Source organism: Orycteropus afer, unplaced genomic scaffold (genome assembly GCF_000298275.1).
Source record: "Orycteropus afer afer isolate SDZICR_OR568_19922 unplaced genomic scaffold, OryAfe1.0 scaffold00120, whole genome shotgun sequence".
NCBI classification, from domain to species: domain Eukaryota; kingdom Metazoa; phylum Chordata; class Mammalia; order Tubulidentata; family Orycteropodidae; genus Orycteropus; species Orycteropus afer.
The window spans coordinates 6,645,031-6,665,443 of NW_006921707.1; the positions used below are offsets into that span (position 1 = coordinate 6,645,031).

Below are 20,413 nucleotides of genomic sequence, written 5' to 3' on the forward strand. Positions count from 1 at the left end.
CATCAGAACTCTAAGCACCTGAGAGAGAGTGGGCACCTGCCAGAACATTGTTTTGTGCCACTCCCAACAGAAATACTCCAGGTGGACACCTTCAGCAATCAGGAGCTCCTCAGTTGCTCATAGCAAATCCCACCTTGGAGTTTACAAAGACTTACGTATAGAAAAGCCACACAAAGTAATTTACTATACCACAGTATGTTATTCCTCAATACACCTTTTAAAGCCTAACTTCATTTAAAGAATACTCGTAATGACCTCAACAATAGCAAAACCATCTTCTATTAATAATCAGGGTTGATTTTTAAATTATTTTTCTGTTTGAGTTCATCTGTAGGGTGCTTCTTTGTTGTGCTTGGTGGCTCACTTCCCAAGTGATCTACGAAAACTGATCATCTGTGATGTGCAGTGGACCTTAGCACCAAACCACTGTATACACCATATGACATGGTTACTGCAGGAGCACTTACACAGGGTTTAACTCAACTCATAGCCACCCCTCCTTGAGTTTCTGAGGCAGTATGTCTACGGAAGTGGATTGCCCAGTCTTCCTTCCAAGGAGTGGCTGGTGAGTTTGAAGCAAAAATACATTGCATTCTCCTGCTGTTATTGCAAAGGTTAATTATTTCCCTCTTGACTGCTTCCATCTATAGCCAGTGGGAATAAGTAAATCCTCAATTCTAAAACGCTATTAGGCCCTAACTGGTTGCCTCGGGGTCAATTCCAGCTCATGGCAACTCAGTGTATGTCTGAGTAGAGCTATCTGTGCTCCTTAGGGTTTTCAGTGGTTAATTTTTCAGAAGTAGGTCACTAAGACTTTGTTTCAACCACCTCTGACTCAAAACTCCAACTTTCAGGTTAACAGTGGAGTATACTGATTTTGCACCACCCAGGAACTCCTATTAAACGTTGGCAATAAATCAAAACAATTGCCATTGGTAGTGGTTGGTTAAGCACTTGGCTACTAACTGAAAGGTTGGTAGTTTAAACCCACCAACCACTCCATGGGAAAAAGATGTGGTAGTTTTCTTCCATAAAGATTTATAACCTTGGAAACTATGGAGTAGTTCTGTTCTTCCTACAGTGTTGCTATGAGTTGTAACATTGGCAGTAAAGAAAAAAAAAACAACCCATTGCCATCTAGATGATTCTTACTCAGTGACCTCCATTAGGTTTCCAAGGCTGTAAATCTTTATGGAAGTAGATTGCCTCATCTTCCTCCCACAGAGCAGCTAGTGGGTTTGGACCACCAATATTCTGGTTAGCAACCAGATGCCTTACCCACTACAGCAGTGTTGTTGTGTTGTTGTTATATGCCATCGAGTCGGACCCGACTCCTAGCGACCCCTCCTTGGGTTTCCGAAGTAGTATCACTACGGAAGTAGATTGCCCAACCTTCCTTCCGAGGAGTGGCTGATGGGTTTGAACCGCCAGCCTTCTGGTTAGCAGGCCAAGTGCCTTAGGCACTGTGCTACCAGAGCTCTTTACTACAGCAGTAGGAGCTGCTAAAGGGCTCTAGTAGTAGAATCTGTGCATATTGCCAGGTGGGAGGTGGACAATTGGTTCACGTTGCTGTCTGGCGCTACATTTGTAGGGAGGGGTTTAGGGGTTAGTGTTTGCCCTCTTTTAAGGATAAGAATCAGAATCAAGGCTATAGCTAGATGACTATATATAAAAGGCAAATTGGGAAGTGATAACTAAAGCTGCAGCAACTAAAAGAAAAAAGGAATGTTTATCATTATATGGTGGCATAGTGCCTAAGGCATTTGACTGCTAACCAGAAGGCTGGTGGTTCAAACCCACCAGCCACTCCTCGGAAGGAAGGTTGAGCAATCTACTTCCATAGTGATACTGCCTTGGAAACGCAAGGGGGGGGGATCGCTGTGAGTCAAATCCGACTCAATGGGAGTGAGTTTGTGTGGGTTTTTTTTTTTTTTTTTTTGTATCATTATATAGGAAATTCAAAGGTATCAGGCTATTTCGTAGCATATATTTATTTTAGAATATGGATTTTTATTGGACTGGGGGAATCTTTGTTGTTTTCTTCAACAAAACAAAGAAAGTGACACTTCAGATGACTATTGAAAGGTAGAAGGAGAGATTACCACACTTTGATGAGTTGATTTGGACAGATTCCATCACTGCTAAAATGAAAATATTTTTATTGTACTAAAAAGATTGCTTCCTAAAGGATCAAATAACAGGGAAATCAATAAATCTTCTTGAGAACAGCTTAAAAAGAAACTTAAGATACAGCATATGGGAAATTTCACTATCTACAAAACTTATTTTTACTAAAACAAAAATAATTTTCATCTCATTAATAAGTGATAATCCAAGTGTTAGGAACATGTTTTCCCATAGAAATGATGCAAATTATTAATAAATTCCCAGGAAAGCCCTCAAAAATCTACTTAATTCTTAATACCACTAAATATATTTCCTTAGGAAAATAGATTCTGGCAACCAAGAGTAACAGATTTTAAATGCCATCCTCACTCCTCCCATGTTTATTCTTCTCTTCCTAACTGGGCCACCAGAGTAGTAAGAATTCCAGGACCTTTGTTACTGGGGAAGAGCGTTATGGGCACCCTAGTGAAAAGGTTAGTTGTTAGCCCTACTAAGACTGTGACTGTTAGTTAACCCTTCTCTTCTATGAGTATTACATTTACAGTGACTTTCTCACTATCAGGTTTCAAAACACCAAGTTTTTTAGACGTTGATGACCATGCTAATTATTAACTCCTTAGGATCCTAGCATACAGAGGTTTTAGGAACAACATGAGAGTTGGTTTCCTAGCTTCTCAACAGGTTTCTAAAAAGAAAATGTGATTGTGTGGCCTGTTTTCTTCCTTGATCTATCACATTGTGAAACACGACTAAACATTAAGATCCTTACAGAAAAGAATTTCGTAAGGCATGACTACTAGGACACAATGTAAATTCTGTACTACAAAACATCCTATCTTGTCTAATTAAGTATGTTTCTTGGCGTTTGAATTTTGTACTGTTTGCTGCATTTACCCCCTCAGCTTTATATATTATACTTGCTTTTGTTTTAAAGTGTTAGCGTTTCAATTTAAAACATTCTGTGGTTAATTGATGTTGTTCAGTAAATGTTGTTAAAGTTAACTGTCGAGTCAGAACACAGTGAAATGTTGCCCAGACCTACACCATCTTCAAGGAGCTCTGGTAGCATAGTGCCTAAGGCACTTGACTGCTAACCAGAAGGCTGGCAGTTCAAACCCACCAGCCATTCCTTGGAAGGAAGGTTGGGCAATCTACTTCCATAGTGATACTGCCTCAGAAATCCAAGGAGGGGTTGCTATGAATCGGGTCCGACTCCACGGCACATAACAACAACAACACCATCTTCATGGTCTTGCTGTGGCTATTGTGTCATTTCTTCTCATTGAGGGTTTCCCTTCCTTTTGCGGACCTCTGCTTTACCAAAATGATGTCTTTTCTAGCAACTGGTCATCCTTGCTTCCAAGGAGCATTCTTTTTTTATTTATTCTAGGATTGCTCAATAAATATTATTAGCTCTTAAATGGGACATCTTATCAGCCAGAGCTGCAAACTGGAATTGTCACTGGTGATTCATAATATTAATTGTGTTTTTGTTTCATTCTTAGTAAATGAAAAAATTAAGAATGGGAAGGTTGACATTTTCAACCTAAACAAATGTATTTTATAAGACTTTTCTGGGGCAGTTTATCAAGGCAGCAGATATCAGGCATATGTCATTGATGATTCTAAAGAGACTATATTCTCCTGAATGGTGCTTTTGAGTTACCAGCAAGGGAGAGTTCAGATAATTCATTGTCACTTACAGATTATGTTTCAAGGTTATTGCACATAATTATAGATTTTTATCATTCTCATTTTTGTCTCTCTTTTTTCTTTCCATTTTTCCAGTTCTTCCTCCAGTGCTGGTTCCAAGACACAGTGAATATAATCCTCAGCACAGCCTTTTAGCTCAGTTCCGTAACTTAGGACAAAATGAGCCTCACATGCCACTCAATGCCACTTTTCCAGATTCTTTCCAGCAACCCAACAGCCATCCATTTCCTCATTCACCCAACAGCAGTTACCCAAACTCTCCTGGAAGCAGCAGTAGCACCTACCCTCACTCTCCTACCAGCTCAGACCCAGGAAGCCCTTTTCAGATGCCAGGTAAGTTGGAATGTTCAGTGATATGCTGTGCTTTCATTGGACTGGGTTATCATGGTACCAGGGAGAAGTGGGTGATCTGGATTGGAGAGAGCTTTCCAGTTCGGTATATGGCAGTGTGCTCTAGTACTCTTATAGTGTGACTTTTGGGGAAAGAACACCTTGTGACCAAGTAAGCAAACTTTTTGTTTTATTTGTCAGGCATAGATGCTTGACAAATATCAGCTATATATTTTTCCTTGATTGTAAAAGATTTTGAAGCTGCTGCGTCCTTTGGGATGTGACATAATGGTTACTGTCTTTGCTCTTGTTGAAACAGAGAAAAAGAAAAATGGTGTTTTACACATATTTGCTGTTATGAGAAACCACCTTGATCAATATCATTTTCTTACATAGAAGAAACCCGGTTTTAAATACAACCTTAGAAAACTTATTTCCTGAGGGATTACGCCCTCCTACTTAATTAAATTCATTTAAATGGTGATGTAATCCCAAGAAACATATACTTCAACATCAAAGGAATTGCAGCAGAAGCACTAGAAACCATCTGCTTGTTTAATTTAGCAAAGACAAAAACAATTATCCTCTTTTTTAAGACTTAACTGATGGTATAATGTTTATCAAAATAAATGATTAATTAGAACGTTATGTTTTTCAAGTTATAGGTTAATAAGCAAGCATCTTAGGAAAAAAAAAAGATTAGTGCCAAGTTGTTTGCCAGTAGACCTCAAAACGGATACTTTAAACAAAGATATACTTTATTATTTGTTAGCATTTCAAGATGGGAAAATAGGCCAGCCTGTCAATTGGGCCACTTGACATACTTTTAAATAAATTTGAATTCAGCATCAATGTTGGTGTGTCTTGAAAAGTAGTCCAGACTTGATTTTGCTTGCTTACATGGATTGATTGCTTGCTTTTTATTTTGCATCTCCTTATTTTGCATTATTTTATTTGTTTATCAATACAAAGCTGATTAGAAAGAAGCTGGGACATAAATAGGCTAGTTTGAAAATCAAACTGATACCATCCTACCTACTGATATTTCTTATCTACCCCATTCTCTCCCAGAGCCATTGGATTTCATGGGTAGGTTAGTGGTGAGGAGGTTCTTTTGACAAACCCAAGGTGGTCCCAACAGTGAAAAACAAAATGAAGATTATCATTTGAATTTACACTTTGTCCTTAGCTGTTAATGATTAAGTCATAGGCCAAGTAGAGGAAGTGTGGGAAAGGGAAAGTTGCAAGGAATGGAAGGAGCTGCTTAGGGGAAGAGTGGAGTACTACCAGTAATTATCTGATCCCCGTGCTGGTGCTTATGCTGTGGGTTACCTATGAAATTTCCAGCAGCTGGTTTGCAGGAATTCATTGGATGTGGTCTCAGAGGAGGCTCTTTGTCTTCATTCCTGGCTGGAAGTAAATCAGAGTCAGCATTACAGCTGCAGGGAAGAAGCTGAGTTCAAAGAAGCTGGAAAAAGGGTGAAAAAGGCATCCAGACAAAGTCCCTGTAGTCCAGTATCGGTGCTTGTTAGCATGGCCTTTGTTAGCAGCTAGATGGTGGGAGTCATCGGGTTGTAATTCAGCTAAGAGTCAGATAGAGAAATCACTGAGAAAAAGTGAAGCAGCAGTATTAGCTATTTGTATTTAACAGTTACTTTGAGTAGTCTGTAGTACTTATCCCAGGTAATCATGGTAAAAATTTGTCCCCAAGCCTTTTTCGTATATGTTGGATGGGCTGTTATTTGCCAGCTGGCTATGTGCTTTCTGGAAAAAATGTATGAATTCTGAAATAGAAGATAACTGTGATAAACTGATTTGTTTCCTTATTATTCTAGTGATTCTAAAAGTAGTGATTATTTAAGTGGATAGGAAGATTGCTTGATGCTGTGGAAAATTAACAGTATAAATAGTAGGTTGTAATGAAATTCAGTTGGTAGATTCCTGAGAGCCATAGGTTTAATGTAGGAGACCTTAAAGCTGCTTCATCCTGTACACCATTCATAGATTTTCCATCTGTATGTAATATAGAGGGTCTTCTCGAAGTGGGTTGCATGAAAGTGTATTTATATGTTGTTCTGATTGTTTTTAAATATCACAGTCCTAGATAGGCAGATATTTTCTAGAACTGGCATGTAGTATTTTTCCTCCCATTGAATTTTTACTAAAAATATATAAGATTGTGAGATAATAGTTATTTTTATAAATTGTATGTCAAGTCCAATATCTGTAATAGCCAATCTTCTGGTCAATCAAAACCAAACCCATTGCCCTCAAGTAGATTCTGACTCATAATGACCCTGTAGGACATAGTAGAACTGCCCCTTTGGGTTTCCAAGCAGACTGTGGCACATGTTTTTCCTGTGGAATTGCTGGTAGGTTCGAACTACTGTCGTTTTGGTTGACAGGCAAGTGCTTTAACCACTGTGCCACCAGAGCTCCTTAATCTGCTGACAGAAAGGTTGAAATGATAACTTGATTGATCTCCTATGAATCTCAAGACAGTAGAAAGTATGTGTATAAGCATGTGTGTTTATTAAAGATGAAGAAGTCTTTTTCTCTTTAACCTTTGTAGCTGATACACCCCCACCTGCATACCTGCCTCCTGAAGACCCCATGACCCAAGATGGCTCACAGCCAATGGACACCAATATGATGGCACCTTCACTGCCCTCAGAGATTAACAGAGGAGGTAAAATCAACTGCCATTTACTCCCTTCATAGAAGCTAAAGTTTACTTTTCCAAATATTAGTTTCTCACAAGTTTTTACTAATCTTTAGAAAGGTTACCTATTTGAGAAAAGTAGAGCACAATGATGCAAAAAGCTTCAATAGAAAGAATTCTTTGGACAAAAAATAAGTCTTTTATTTAAAAAAAAAAACAAACTACATTTGACATAATGAAGGCTTAAGAATAAGTGTGCATTTGTCTCTATAGATCTACAATACTTCATAATTTTGAAATGGTGATTAAAAAGAGTATTTTAATGAGAGGGACAAAGGGGTATTGTGAAATAATGAGCATAATAATATTACAGCTGAGCTTTTAGTCAGAATCCGAAGTTCATATAGCATGGCTTTCCAAAAGGTTCCTTTTTTAGTTAGAATAGATATTCATAAAACCTTATTTATTTTCTCTGCCCATCTATATATAGCTGAAGCTGGAACAAACTAATCGTATTTGTTTTTTTCTTTTAGTCTTTATTTCTAACCTTACTGCACAATAGTTAAGTGCTCTCTTGCTAATCAAAAAGGTCTGCAGTTGGAACCCACCAGTGGCTCCATTCAAGAAAAGACCTAGCAACCTGCTCTCCTAAAGATAAGAGGCTAGGAAACCCTATGGGGCATTTTATTCTGTCATATACGGTCGCTGTGAGTTGCAATGAACTCAGTGGCACGTAACATCAACAACCTTATTGTCAAAATGTTCTTTTTCTTATCCTGAAGAGTTTATAAACAGCATTGAAAACTTCTTTCCCTTTCTATAAGAGGATGGGTCTTTGTTCCCTGCTCGGTATTTTCCCTGGAAGTGACTGATGAGAGGATATCATCATTCTTCCAGGTCTGAAGTGGAAAGTTGATTAGGTTTAAGTGAACAGAGAACTCAGGTAAATGACTTAGCATCTGTATGATGCCATGACCACACTGTTGGGAAAAAAAAAAATTGTTCCATATTAACCTCTCTTGAGGAAAGTACTTCAGTGATATGCTTAACCTGTGGCATGGACCATTCAGTTTGTATAAAGTTTTTAGAAATTGAAGTTAAACTGCAATTTGATTTCTTAAACCAGTAAAGCAATTGCCATGAAGCTGATTTTGACACAAGGTGAGCCCATGTGTGTCAAGAGTAGAACTGTGCTCCATAGAGTCTCAATGACTCTGACCTTTCAGAAGTAGATCACCAGGCTTTTCTTCCAAGTCATCTTTGGGTGAACTTGAACCACCAACCTTACAGATAGCACCTGAGCACATTAACTGTTTGCACCACCCAGGAATAATATAGGTATGTCTTACTTCATTCTTACTATCTTTTTATTAAAATATGAAATAATTCAGTCTTCACTAGAGTTGGTAGTATTTTTTTCAGGCTTAACATTTGATCATGAACTCAAAAAACCATTCTTAAATGTGCAGTGTAGTGAAATAGAATATATACTTTTTACCTGTAAATTTTCTTTTACAACCTACACTGATGGGGGGAATACTCTCTCTTTCATAGGATGAGCTGAATCTCATACTCGAGGTGTACCTCTAGTATATCATGAGTCATCCATAGACAAAGGCCGTATTTTTATCTTTTTTTAATGGGCTCTGAATTTTAGGGTTCCTGATCATCTCTAGAACATCCTCTTAAACATATAATTATGAGCTGATAATAAAAGAAAATAGGGGAAAATAGCCCCTATCACACATCTGTGGGATTTGCACTTGGGGAGCATTAGAGCAAAAGAGGCCACAGCTGCATTACTGTACAGTCATGTGGACCCTGAACTATTGTTTCACTTGATGCCAGTTTAGTTGTTATGCCTTAAAATACCAGATTTCAAGAAATAGTCATGTCCTTTAAATAGCTTTCAAAATTTTCTCCACTAGAAGAAATTTGCAGTTAATATTTTCAGAAGGAAGGAATAATGGCCTTTAAAAAATTTTTTAAACGTTTAGTGGTTTTCCAAGATTAGGGTTCAACAGACTACAGCCCACAGGCCAATTCAGCCTGCTGTTTTTGTAAATAAAATTTTATTGGAACACAGCAAGTTTTTTGCTTTTATATTATCTATGGTTGTTTTCGTGTATACAAGCAGAGTTGAATAGTTGCAGTAGAGATTTTGTGGCCCATAAAACCTTTCAGGCCTAAAAAAAAAAAAATCATCAGCACCTGTCCTAGATGCAGTATTTTGTACAATTCTGATTGTTGATAAGAACCATTTGTTAATGAGGCTGCAGGCTTCTTCTATATTTTACCATTGTAAATCATTAACATTTTGCTCTTTGAAATGTATTTTGATATGTGGAAGAGGTATTTAGCAAACAGGGACAACAGTGTATGTTTATTTTTAGCTCACTTGTTTACATATGTAAGATAACTAATGTATGCGTGGGTTTTTAAATGATCGTTTTCCTTGTTTTCTTTATTGAATTCTGAAGTAAAATGCTTTTTTAATATTTGTGTAGTTGATTTAAGAACATAGTGGTAGTTCTCCCTTAACAGGTACAGTCCATGCTTCTGATATGGATTTCCTTCCTTCCTTTCTTTTTTTTTTTTTAAATGGTTATATACCCAAGACTTCTAAAACCTCAGATCATTAAATATTGGCATACTGGATATACAATGGGTTGTATTCCTGGAATCTCTAAGGCAGTGGTATAAGTGGTTTTACTACAGAAGGAACTTATCTTTAAAACGTTTTAGTTAAAATGTTTAGAAGCATGTTCTGTTTGGAGATTTGTTGGTCTTAAGAGATTTGACTTAACAAGCTGCATCCTGTCAGTAAAGTTGGGTAATTTCCATTGTTGGCCCATTCTGGGAATGGAGAGACAAAACACACCTGCTATGCATGACTTAAAGCAAATATAAGGAAGTTAGCATGAAATCTGGATGGAAGAGATATGATTCATTCTGTAAGAATGGCCAGCTGGCAAGATTTCTTCCTGAGTTTGAACACTGGAGCAAAGCTGTAGCCGTGATAGTTATTGGAAATTAAATATGAAGTAAAGTAATTTCTTATCAATAATTAGAACTGGTGTTCATTGCTTTGAAAAAGCACAAGCATACTTAACCTTTGTGTATAGTCAGTTTGCTATACTGTGGTAGCTTATGTGTTGCTGTGATAGTGGAAGCTACGATGGGGCATCGGTATTTAAAATATCAGCAGGGTCACTCATGGTGGGCAGGTTTCAGCGACACTTCCAGACTAAGACAGGCTGAAAAGAAGGACCTGGCAATCTACTTGTAGAAAAATTGGCCAGTGAAAACCTTATGATTAGCTGCAGAACATTGTCTGATATAGTACCAGAAAATAAGCCTCTTAAGTTGAAAGCCTTCTGACTAGGCAAGAGCTGCCTCCTCATAGTATAGGCAACCTTAATGACTTATTCTCAGGACCTTCATTTGCTGATGTGGCACAACTCAAAATAAGAAGGGACAGCTGCAAACATCCATTAATAATCCAAATGTGGAATGTATGAAGAAGTGTGACTGAAAAAAATAGAAGTCATCAAAAATGAAATAGAAAGCATAAAGATCGATACTCTAGGTGGTGTTGTTGTTGTGTGTGCCGTCGAGTCAGCCCCAACTCATAGCGACCCCTCCTTGGGTTTCTGAGGCAGTATCACTACGGAAGTAGATTGCCCAACCTTCCTTCTGAGGAGTGACTGGTGGGTTTTGAACCACCAGCCTTTTGGTTCACAGTCAAGTGCCTTAGGCACTATGCTACCAGAGCTCCTATTCTAGGCATTAATGAGGTAAAATGGGCTGATATTGGCCATTTTGAATCAGACAATGATAAGGGTCTGCTATGCCGGGAGTGATAAATTGAAAATGAATGGTGTCACATTCATTACCAAAAAGACATTTCAAGATCTGTCCTGAAGTACATCACTGATAGTGACAGGATAGTATCCATACGTCTACAAGGAAGACTAGTTAATGTGACTGTTATTCAAGTTTACACACCAATTACTAATACCAAAATTAAAAAGTTGAAGATTTTTAGCAATTTCTACAGTCTGAAATTGATCAAACTTGTAATCAAGATGCATTGATATAACTGATTATTACAATTGCTGTCAATAAGTTGTACACCTATAAAAAGTTGAATTGGCAAAACTTGTGTGATATATTTATAATAATGATCCCCAAAAAAGTAGTTACTGAAGCTGCTTATGTTCAACCAAATACCTCATGGGATTTGGTTCCTTGATTTGGAGATTTAGGGTCATGGTTTCAGGGGACATCCAGTTAATTGGCTTAATAACATGTTTACTGCTTATCTTTCACCTCCTAGTTTGTTGTGTAGTGCCTGGGGTCTTGAAAGCTTACATCCAGAGCACAATAGTTGTTCTCTATTCACTGAGCAACTGAAGAAGGAGGAAGGAAAGTCAGAAACAGGAGGGTATGGATTGCATGGCTAATTACCTTCATGAACAACTGCCTCCTTTGCCATGAGACCAGAAGAACTAGATGGTGCCCATATACCATTACTGAACATTTTGATCAAAGAATCCCTAGGGGAATCCTAATCAAAAGGGGGAAATGCAGAACAGAATTTCAAATTCTCATGGACTTTAGACTTTCTGAAGCCATGGAGAGTAGATGAACCCCTGAAACTATTGTTGCCCTGAGGTAATCTTTAAACCTTAAACTAAATATACCCCCTGAAGTCATCTAAAAGCCAAATGGTAACTTAGCTTAACTAGTAAAAAAAAAAGAGGTCTACCTTGAGCTTAATGCTCTTTTAAGAACTATCTGTATGGGATCATGTGGACAACAGCAACTTGAAATATTAGATAGAAGCTTTAGGGAGCAATAAGTTTATGTTAATGAGGAAAGAACAACTAAGAAAAGGATGGGGAGAAAGGTTGCACAACTTAAAAAATGTAATCACTGTCACTAAACTGTACATGTAGAAACTATTGAATTGATTTATATTTTCTTGTATACATTCTCAACAAAAATAAATAAAATTCCAAGGGGGGGAAGATGCATTGATAATTACTAGTAATTGGAATATGAACGTTGGAAAATAACAGTCTTGGTGACAGAAATGATGCTGGAGATCCCATGATAGAATTTGTAAGACCAACAACCTATTCATTGGGAATACCTTTCCCAGCAACATAAATGGTGACTACACATGCAGACATTGCTGGATCAAATCAACTACATCTATGGAAAGAAAAGCTATGGGAAAAGTTCAGTATCATTAGTCAGAACAAAGCCAGGGGCTAACTCTGGAACAGACCATCAGTTGCTCATATGCAAGTTCAAGTTGAAGCTGAAGAAGATTAAAACAAGCCAAAGTACAACCTTGAATATATCCCACCTGATTGTAGAGGCTATCTAAAGAATAGATTTGACTCAATGCTAGTGACCAAAGACCAGATAAGTTGTGGGATGACATCAAACATGAAGAAGACAAGAAGTCATTAAAAAGACAGAAAAGGGAAAAAAAAGATGAAAATAAATGAAACTTTTGAACATAGAGTACCTATACAAATGGAAGAAACAGGTTAAAAGAGCTGAACAGATTTCAAAGGGCTGTTGGAGAAAACAAAGTTAAGTATTATAATGAAATGTGCAAAGACGTGGAGTTAGAAAACCAGAAGGGAAGAACACATTCAGCATTTCTCAAGCTGAAAGAAGTAGAGAAAAAAAAAATTCAAGCCTCGAGTTGCAATATTCCATGATCCTGAGCCAACTTACAACACAGTTTCAGTTTTTGAGAGCCGGAGGCACTAACCCTGATTGACTATAGCTTTTCTTTCTTACAGATGTTCAGGCAGTTGCTTATGAGGAACCAAAACACTGGTGCTCAATTGTGTACTATGAGCTCAACAATCGTGTGGGTGAAGCGTTCCATGCCTCCTCCACAAGTGTGTTGGTGGATGGTTTCACTGATCCTTCCAACAACAAGAACCGTTTCTGTCTTGGGCTGCTATCCAATGTTAACCGGAATTCCACTATTGAAAACACTAGGCGGCATATTGGAAAAGGTGAGTTTTCCCTTTGGCCTTTTTTTGAGTGCATATGTGCTGTGTTCCTGTCCCCTCTAATTAGACTTAATCATTCCTGTGGCATAGCAAACACCAGATAATGTTCACTTACTACATTTTGTAAATATTTTTTCCAGTTTGTACTCAGGAAGTTCTTCACATTCCAATCATATTGATATAAATTAGCTGAAATAGTGATTGGCTATTCTGGGGCACTAGTCTATTTCATGTATTGCTGTAGAAGAAAATAGCTGTTAAAGAAGGACTTACAATCAAGAAACTTAAAAAACAAAAAACTAAAGCAAACCAAATTGTATTTCAAATGATACCTTAAGTCAGTGTAAAGAAAAGAAAGAATTAATCCAAAGTAACTTATGAATGGGCCAGATAGAATAGGAAGAGGGAGGTTGGGTGGGTTTTGCAAACAACTCCTGAACTTTTTTTAGTTGTCTTGATTATTGTGGGGGTACGCGAAACAATTCTATACCGTTAGATATATTAGATTAAGCAAATGAGTAAATACATGGATGTTGTTGGGAGCCTAGGTTTTCAGTATGGAAGAAGGGACATTGATATGGAAGAAGGGGGAAAAAAAAACCTTGTGAAGATGGATGAGGTATCAGTGTGAAATCATGATTTCCCCCACACACACACTTTTTTCTTTTAATTGTGATTTGGGTAAAAGCTTACAGAGCAAATTCATTTTCTGTAAAGCAGTTCATACTGAAATTATGATTTTAATAATAAGTATGTGTCAGGTTCAAATCCTGGCCAATGCACATCATAATCAGCACCACACATCTGTCAGTGGACACTTGCATGTTGCTATAATGTTGAACAGGGTTCAGTGGTGCTTACAGACTAAGACAGACTAGAAAGAAAGGCCTCGTGAAATACTTAGGAAAATCAGCCATTGAAAGCCCAGTCGATCACAACAATCATATTTGCATTGATTCGTGGGGATGTCACAGGACTGGGCAGTATTTTGTTGCATTGTACATGAGGTTTCCATGAATTAGGGGCTGACTCAGTGGCAGATAACAACAGCAACAAAAACCATGTGTATATGAATGTTTATGTCCTTGTGTATATGCACGTGTGTTTATATGTGCATGTATGTTTATTTGTATATACATACATGTAGTTTCCAGATCTACCCACTGAAAAGGCCAAGATATACTATTGTAATAAGCAAATCCACTGTAGAGATCTTGATCTCTAACATCATTTCCAGTTGAATTTTGGAGAAATGACTGACCCCAAAGCTGGGAAAGTAGGCATAAGATAAGCCTAGAATATCTTATTATGCCAGAAAGTAAAGAAATGCTGGGGAAATGACAGAGACATGTCACTGGAGCTAACTTGGAAGAGCTCCCACTGATTGGTTAAGTACAGTAATGAACTTTGTTGTTGTTGTTGTTGTTATGTGCCGTCAAGTCAGCCCCGACTCATAGCGACCCCTCCTTGGGTTTCCGAGGCAGTATCACTACGGAAGTAGGATTGCCCAACCTTCCTTCCGAGGAGTGGCTGGTGGGTTTGAACCGCCAGCCGTCTGTTAGCAGGCAAGTGTCTTAGCCACTATGCTACCAGAGCTCCTGTAATGAACTTTAAGCCATTGGAAAACAATAGTAATTCGTAAGTCCATACCAGTGATCAACAGACAGATAAATGAATGGGCAAGGCTGATTGCTAAATGTAGAGGTAGTGCTAGATAGAGTGAGAAAGTCATCATTTAGCAACTCTCATTCTAAGGATTAGGCTGGAATCATTAATTGTTGTGTTGTTGTTTTTATGTGCCGTAGAGTCAGACCCAACTCACAGCGACCCCTCTTTGGGTTTCCGAGGCAGTATCACTACGGAAGTAGATTGCCCGGCCTTCCTTCCGAGGAGTGGCTGGTGGGTTTGAACTGCCAGCCTTCTGGTTAGCAGTCAGGTGCCTTAGACACTATGCTACCAGAGCTCCCGGAATCATGAATAGACATAAAATATAGAGAGAAGCAGGATATTTGCAAGGTCCTAAAGTGTCTCCTCACACCTATGAGTTACAAGGGAGAATAAAAAGCAGTAATTATACAGTAGAGAAATCGGACAGCATCGTGACTGGAGGCTCAGAATTAACATTACCAGTGAGTCACTGAGAGATGTCATGTATATCTCCAGAAGTGACACCCGGAGAAGGACATTATATCATCTGCGCAGTATTCCAGGTCAGAATACAAATCTGAATCTATTATGAGGAAATATCAGGCAAACCTCAGATGAGGAACATTCTACTAAAAAGGGTGAGGGGGGACTTTATTATTTTTTTCCCAAAATTTTGAAAAAACTATTAGAAGTATTCCAGATTAAAATAGGTTTAAAAAGACATAACTGTATGCAGTACCCCGCCTAGACAGGCTCTTATACTGGACAAGGAAAAAATACTAGAAAGGATATTATTGGGGTCAACAGGTGAAATTACAATAATGAATGATAGATTAGATAAACGTGTTATATCAATGTTCATTTACTGGCACTACTAACTATATTGTGGCTATGTAAGAGAATATCCCTATTCTTAGGAATGCACACTTAAGTATTTAGAGGTGAAGAGTTATGAAGAAATGGTTCAGGAAAAATTATGTATGTATAAAGATCTATTTATCTGTCTAAAAACAATCCTATGCTATAAACTTTCTCTCTCTCTCTCTTTATTGATATATATACATATACATACACACACACACCCCACACACACACACACAGAGAAAGAGATTAGTAGGGATGGCACGAATCATAAGTAAAATGGTCACAATAGAGGAATCTGGATAATGGGTATATGAGTGTTCTTTGTTCTCTTTTTCTTTGTTCTTTGAGCTATTTCAAACTAACAGCTTTCATCACATTTAGTGATGAAATGCTAGAACTTAGGTTCATAGCATGCATATACACTCAGCATTTCTCAGGCTGAAAGAACTGAAGAAAAATCCCAGCCTCAAGTTGCAATACTGAAGTATTCTATGGGTAAACTATTGAATGATGCAGGAAGCATCCAAAAAAAAAGGAATACACAGAGTCACTGTACCAAAAAGAGAATTGGTCAACTTTCAACAATTTCAGGAGATAGCAGCGTATGATCAAGAGCCAATGGTATTGAAGGAAGAAGTCCAAGCTGCACTGAAAACATGAGCAAAAAACAAGGCTCCAGGAATTAATGCAATACCAATTGAGATGTTTCAACAAATGGATGCAGCATTCAAAGTACTTACTCATCTCTGCCAAGAAATTTGGTAGGCAGCTACCTAGCCAACTGACTGGCAGAGACCCATATTTGTGTCCATTTCAAAGAAAGGTAATCCAACAGAATGTGGAAATTATATCCAACAATATCATTAATATCACATGCAAATAAAATTTTGCTGAAGAAAATAAACTGTTGTAGCAGTACATCGATAGAGAACTGCCAGAAACTCACGCTTGATTCAGAAGAGAGTATGGAACAAGGAAAAGCATAGCTAATGTCAGATGGATCAAGGCTGAAAACAAAGAATACTAGAAAGATGTTTACATGTGTGTTATTGACTATGCATAGGCATTCAACTGTGTGAATCATAACAAATTATGGATAACATTGGGAAGAATAGGAATTTCAGAACACATAATTGCGCTCATCCAGAACCTGTACATAGACCAAAAAGCAGTCATTCGAGCAGAACAAGGGGCTATTGCATGGTTTAAAATCAGGAAGGGTGTGTGTTAGGGTTATATCTATCACTGTACTTACTCAGTCTGTATGCTGAGCACATAATCCAAGAAGCTGGCCTATATGAAGAAGAATGTGACATCATCATTGTAGGAAGATTCATACCGATACCATATCTGCGATATGCAGATGCCACAGCCTTGCTTGCTGAAAGGGCAGATCAAAGACTGTAGCCTTCAGTGTGGATTACACTCCAACATTCCAAAAACAAAAATCCTCACAACTGGACCAGTAAGCAACATCACAATACATGGAGAAGAGATTAAAGTTGTCATGGATTTCATTTTACTTAGCTCCACTGTCAAGGCCCATGGAACCAGCAGTCAAGAAATCAAATGATGTATTGCATGGGGCATATCTTGCAGAAGACCTCTTTAAAGTGTTAAGAAGCAAAGATGTCACTTTGAGGATTATGGTGCACCTGACCTAAGCCGTGTTACTTTCAGTCATCTCATATGTATTTGAAAGCTGAACAGTGAATAAGGAGGACTACAGAAGAATTAAAGATTGAATCTACCATGGACTGCCAAAAGAATGAATAAATCTGGCTTGGAAGTACAGCCACAGTGCTCCTTAGGAGCAAGGATGGTGAGACTTCATCTCGTGTACTTTGGTCATGTTCTCAGCAGGGACCAGTCCCTGGAGGACATCATGCTTGGTAAATTAGAGGGTCAGCAACAAAGAGGAAAACCCTCAGTGAGATGGGTTGACACAGTGGCTGCAAAAATGGGTTCGAAAATAACAATAACCGTGAGGATGGCACAGGACCACCAGACAGTGTTTTATTGTATTGTGCATAAGGTTGCTCTGAGACGGCAACAACTTGTAGCACCTAACAACAAGTTGTATAAATAGGAATACCTATGTGGCACAAGTATGTAAGTGCTCAGATACTGACCGAAAGGTTGGTGGTTCAAATCCACCCAGAGGCACCTTGAGATAAAAGCCTGGTAATCTACTTCCAAAAGTTCACAGCCATGAAAACCCCAGGAAGGACAGTTCTACTCTGACACGTGTGGGGTTGCATGCATCAGAATTGACTTGATGGCAACTGATACGGTTTTAATGGGATAACTGAGTAAGAAATAAGAACTGTGAATTCACAAGAGCAATACAAATGGGTACAAAGTGTCTGAGACTAGAGCATAGCCAGCTTCACTGGTAACCACTAAAATGAAAACTAAAATGATACTCTTTTTTCAGCTATAAATTAGGAATTTTGTTTTCACTTCACACTCAATACTCACGTGGATGAAGTGAGAAAAGCACTGACTCCTACACAGTTGCTGAGGGTATGAACTGATTCAGACTTTCTGGAAAGTTGTTTGGCAAAATGAATCAAGTGCCTTCAATCCAATAATTAATTTTTAGGAATCTCTCCTAAAGATATTATTTTAAAAATTGTCCAAAGATAGTTATCATTACATTGTTATAATAACAGACATGACCCAGTAGTGGGAGAATAAATAGTTATGTCCATGCAGTCATACAGATATTTTGAATGTATGCAAAGAATTTTAATTATATCCAAGACTGATTACAGTGTGTTAAACTATTAACAGTCATTGCCTCTAGGTCACCCAAGGAGTGATAATATGCTTTCCTTCATTATATATTGTTTTACTTTCTCAATTTTCAGCATTTTTTTAATGTGTGTGGGGGGGTGTTTTCTTTCCACCAGGCAGAAAAATAGACTGCTGGCCCAGTAACTATCTGATTGTGTTATAGACGTCTTAGCCATTGTGCATATGTACAAACACAACACATAACATTTTCTATGAGAAAGTAGTTTGCATTGACAGCCATGCCAGAGTTGCCTTTACTTGCAAGGTGGATCATTTAAAGCCACATGGGATGTGACTGTTTACTGGGTGGCCTATATTAAGTAATCTCCCTTAATGGTTTGGGCTTTGTCAGAATGCTGGGGTGTTTTTTTCCTCCTTTTTTAAAATGCTGGATAAGATAAATTTCCTGCTCTTTCTTCTTTTAGCGCTCAGCAGTACTTCCTCCACCCATGGCTTTCTAGTTCCTCTACTTCTCTTTATCTTCCCTTCTCTCTACCCTGAAATTTCTCAAACAGCCCAAGTGCAGAATAAATGCAATGGAGCTTAAATGATGAATACATAGAAGATTCCATAATAAAGTCCCAGGCTTTATTATGCTGCTTTTTGGATTTTTTTTGAAATGATGTTACTCTTTCAATTCACAGCTAAAGAGAGCAACAAACTCTCATCAAAATTAAACTACTGTACTTTGTTATTAATTCTTAGGGGGCTTTGTTGAATTATTTCTTGGAGACCTGCTAGACATGCACATTTACATGCAGACATTGTATTAACTAATACATTTAACTAAGGTATTATCAGTTGTGCAGGATTTAGAGAATATCTATGTATCTGACTACCAAAGTTTAAATCCATGCAAATTTATGTTTCTATATTGAGATAACACAGGTGCCTTTCATCTATTAAAAAAAGAATGATACTAAATCCTGTGCTTTATCTTCCTATAGGCGTTCATCTTTATTATGTTGGAGGGGAGGTATATGCCGAATGCCTCAGTGATAGTAGCATCTTTGTGCAAAGCCGAAACTGCAACTACCATCATGGATTTCATCCCACTACTGTTTGCAAGATCCCTAGTGGGTGTAGTTTGAAAATTTTCAACAACCAAGAATTTGCTCAGTTACTGGCACAGTCCGTAAACCATGGTTTTGAGACTGTCTATGAGCTCACAAAAATGTGTACTATCCGCATGAGCTTTGTGAAGGTAAGGGAGTGCTGATTCTTCTGGTCAGGGTTTAACACACTTGTGTGGTGCTTTCTCCCAATGTATAAATATATATCCTCTTGATATATGTCCATAGAAGCTAACTTAGCAAGACATTTTCACACTCTAACAAAGATGTCAATTATCAGGCAATCACTGGAACATAAAAATGCTTGTGTTAACAGTAGTAGCAGGATTTCATAACCTTTTTCTTAATCTCTTAGCACTATTTTGTTGTTGTTGTGTGCCGGACTCATAGCAACCCCTTCTTGGGTTTCTGAGGTGGTATCACTATGTGTCCAACCTTTCTTCTGAGGAGTGGCTTATGGGTTTGAACCTCCAGCCTTCTGGTTAGCAGTAAGGTGCCTTAGGCACTATGCTACCAGAGTTCTCAGCACTATTTTAGCTATTGTAATACTATTAGAATATGTTATGTTACATATTTAACATATATAATTTAAATGTAGTTGTCTCATGAGATCAATTCAGTAGACAAATGTCTTTTCATTTTTTGTTTTAAGTACTTTGATAATGGCAAAGTTTATTACTTTTGTTTCAAAAATAAGCAAATGACCTTTATGTAAAAATACAAGTCCATCATCTAGGAAATTATTTTTGATTGGTCAGTTTTTTTTAGTAGTTCCTGTAAACCTCATGATTTTATTATAATCCAAAACTTAATAAGGTCCTTGCTCAAAGATTGTATTGTAAAATTTAAAGAGGGAGAAGGTTAAGGACATCGATCATAATAATTGATCTCTTGCTGCCTCATCTTTTGTCTCTGAGAAGTAACAATTTAAAAGATGCCACTGAATGTAAAATAAATATTTAAATATCAGAATAGATGTCACAAATCAGTTATTTAGTAACTGACTTGTCTCTGAATTCTCATAAATATTCATTTTCTGTTACTTTGAGAAACAAATCTAATTATATATTTGGGTGAGGCAATCAGCTTTTATGTTCTCTCTTCAGAAGCTTACCTAACTTGTTTTTAAACCTTTTTTTTTTTTTTTTTTTTTT

General features: G+C 37.7%; 1 protein-coding gene across 1 annotated transcript in view; it reads left to right on the forward strand.

Moving 5' to 3' along the window:
* SMAD1 (SMAD family member 1) overlaps window positions 1-20,413 on the forward strand; it is an 85,869-nt gene that overhangs the window by 54,855 nt on the left and 10,601 nt on the right. The window contains exons 2-5 of the mRNA XM_007944105.2: window positions 3,916-4,173; window positions 6,743-6,859; window positions 12,658-12,879; window positions 19,134-19,390. Coding sequence (XP_007942296.1) covers window positions 3,916-4,173; window positions 6,743-6,859; window positions 12,658-12,879; window positions 19,134-19,390 — 854 coding nt within the window. The remainder of the gene's footprint in view (window positions 1-3,915; window positions 4,174-6,742; window positions 6,860-12,657; window positions 12,880-19,133; window positions 19,391-20,413) is intronic.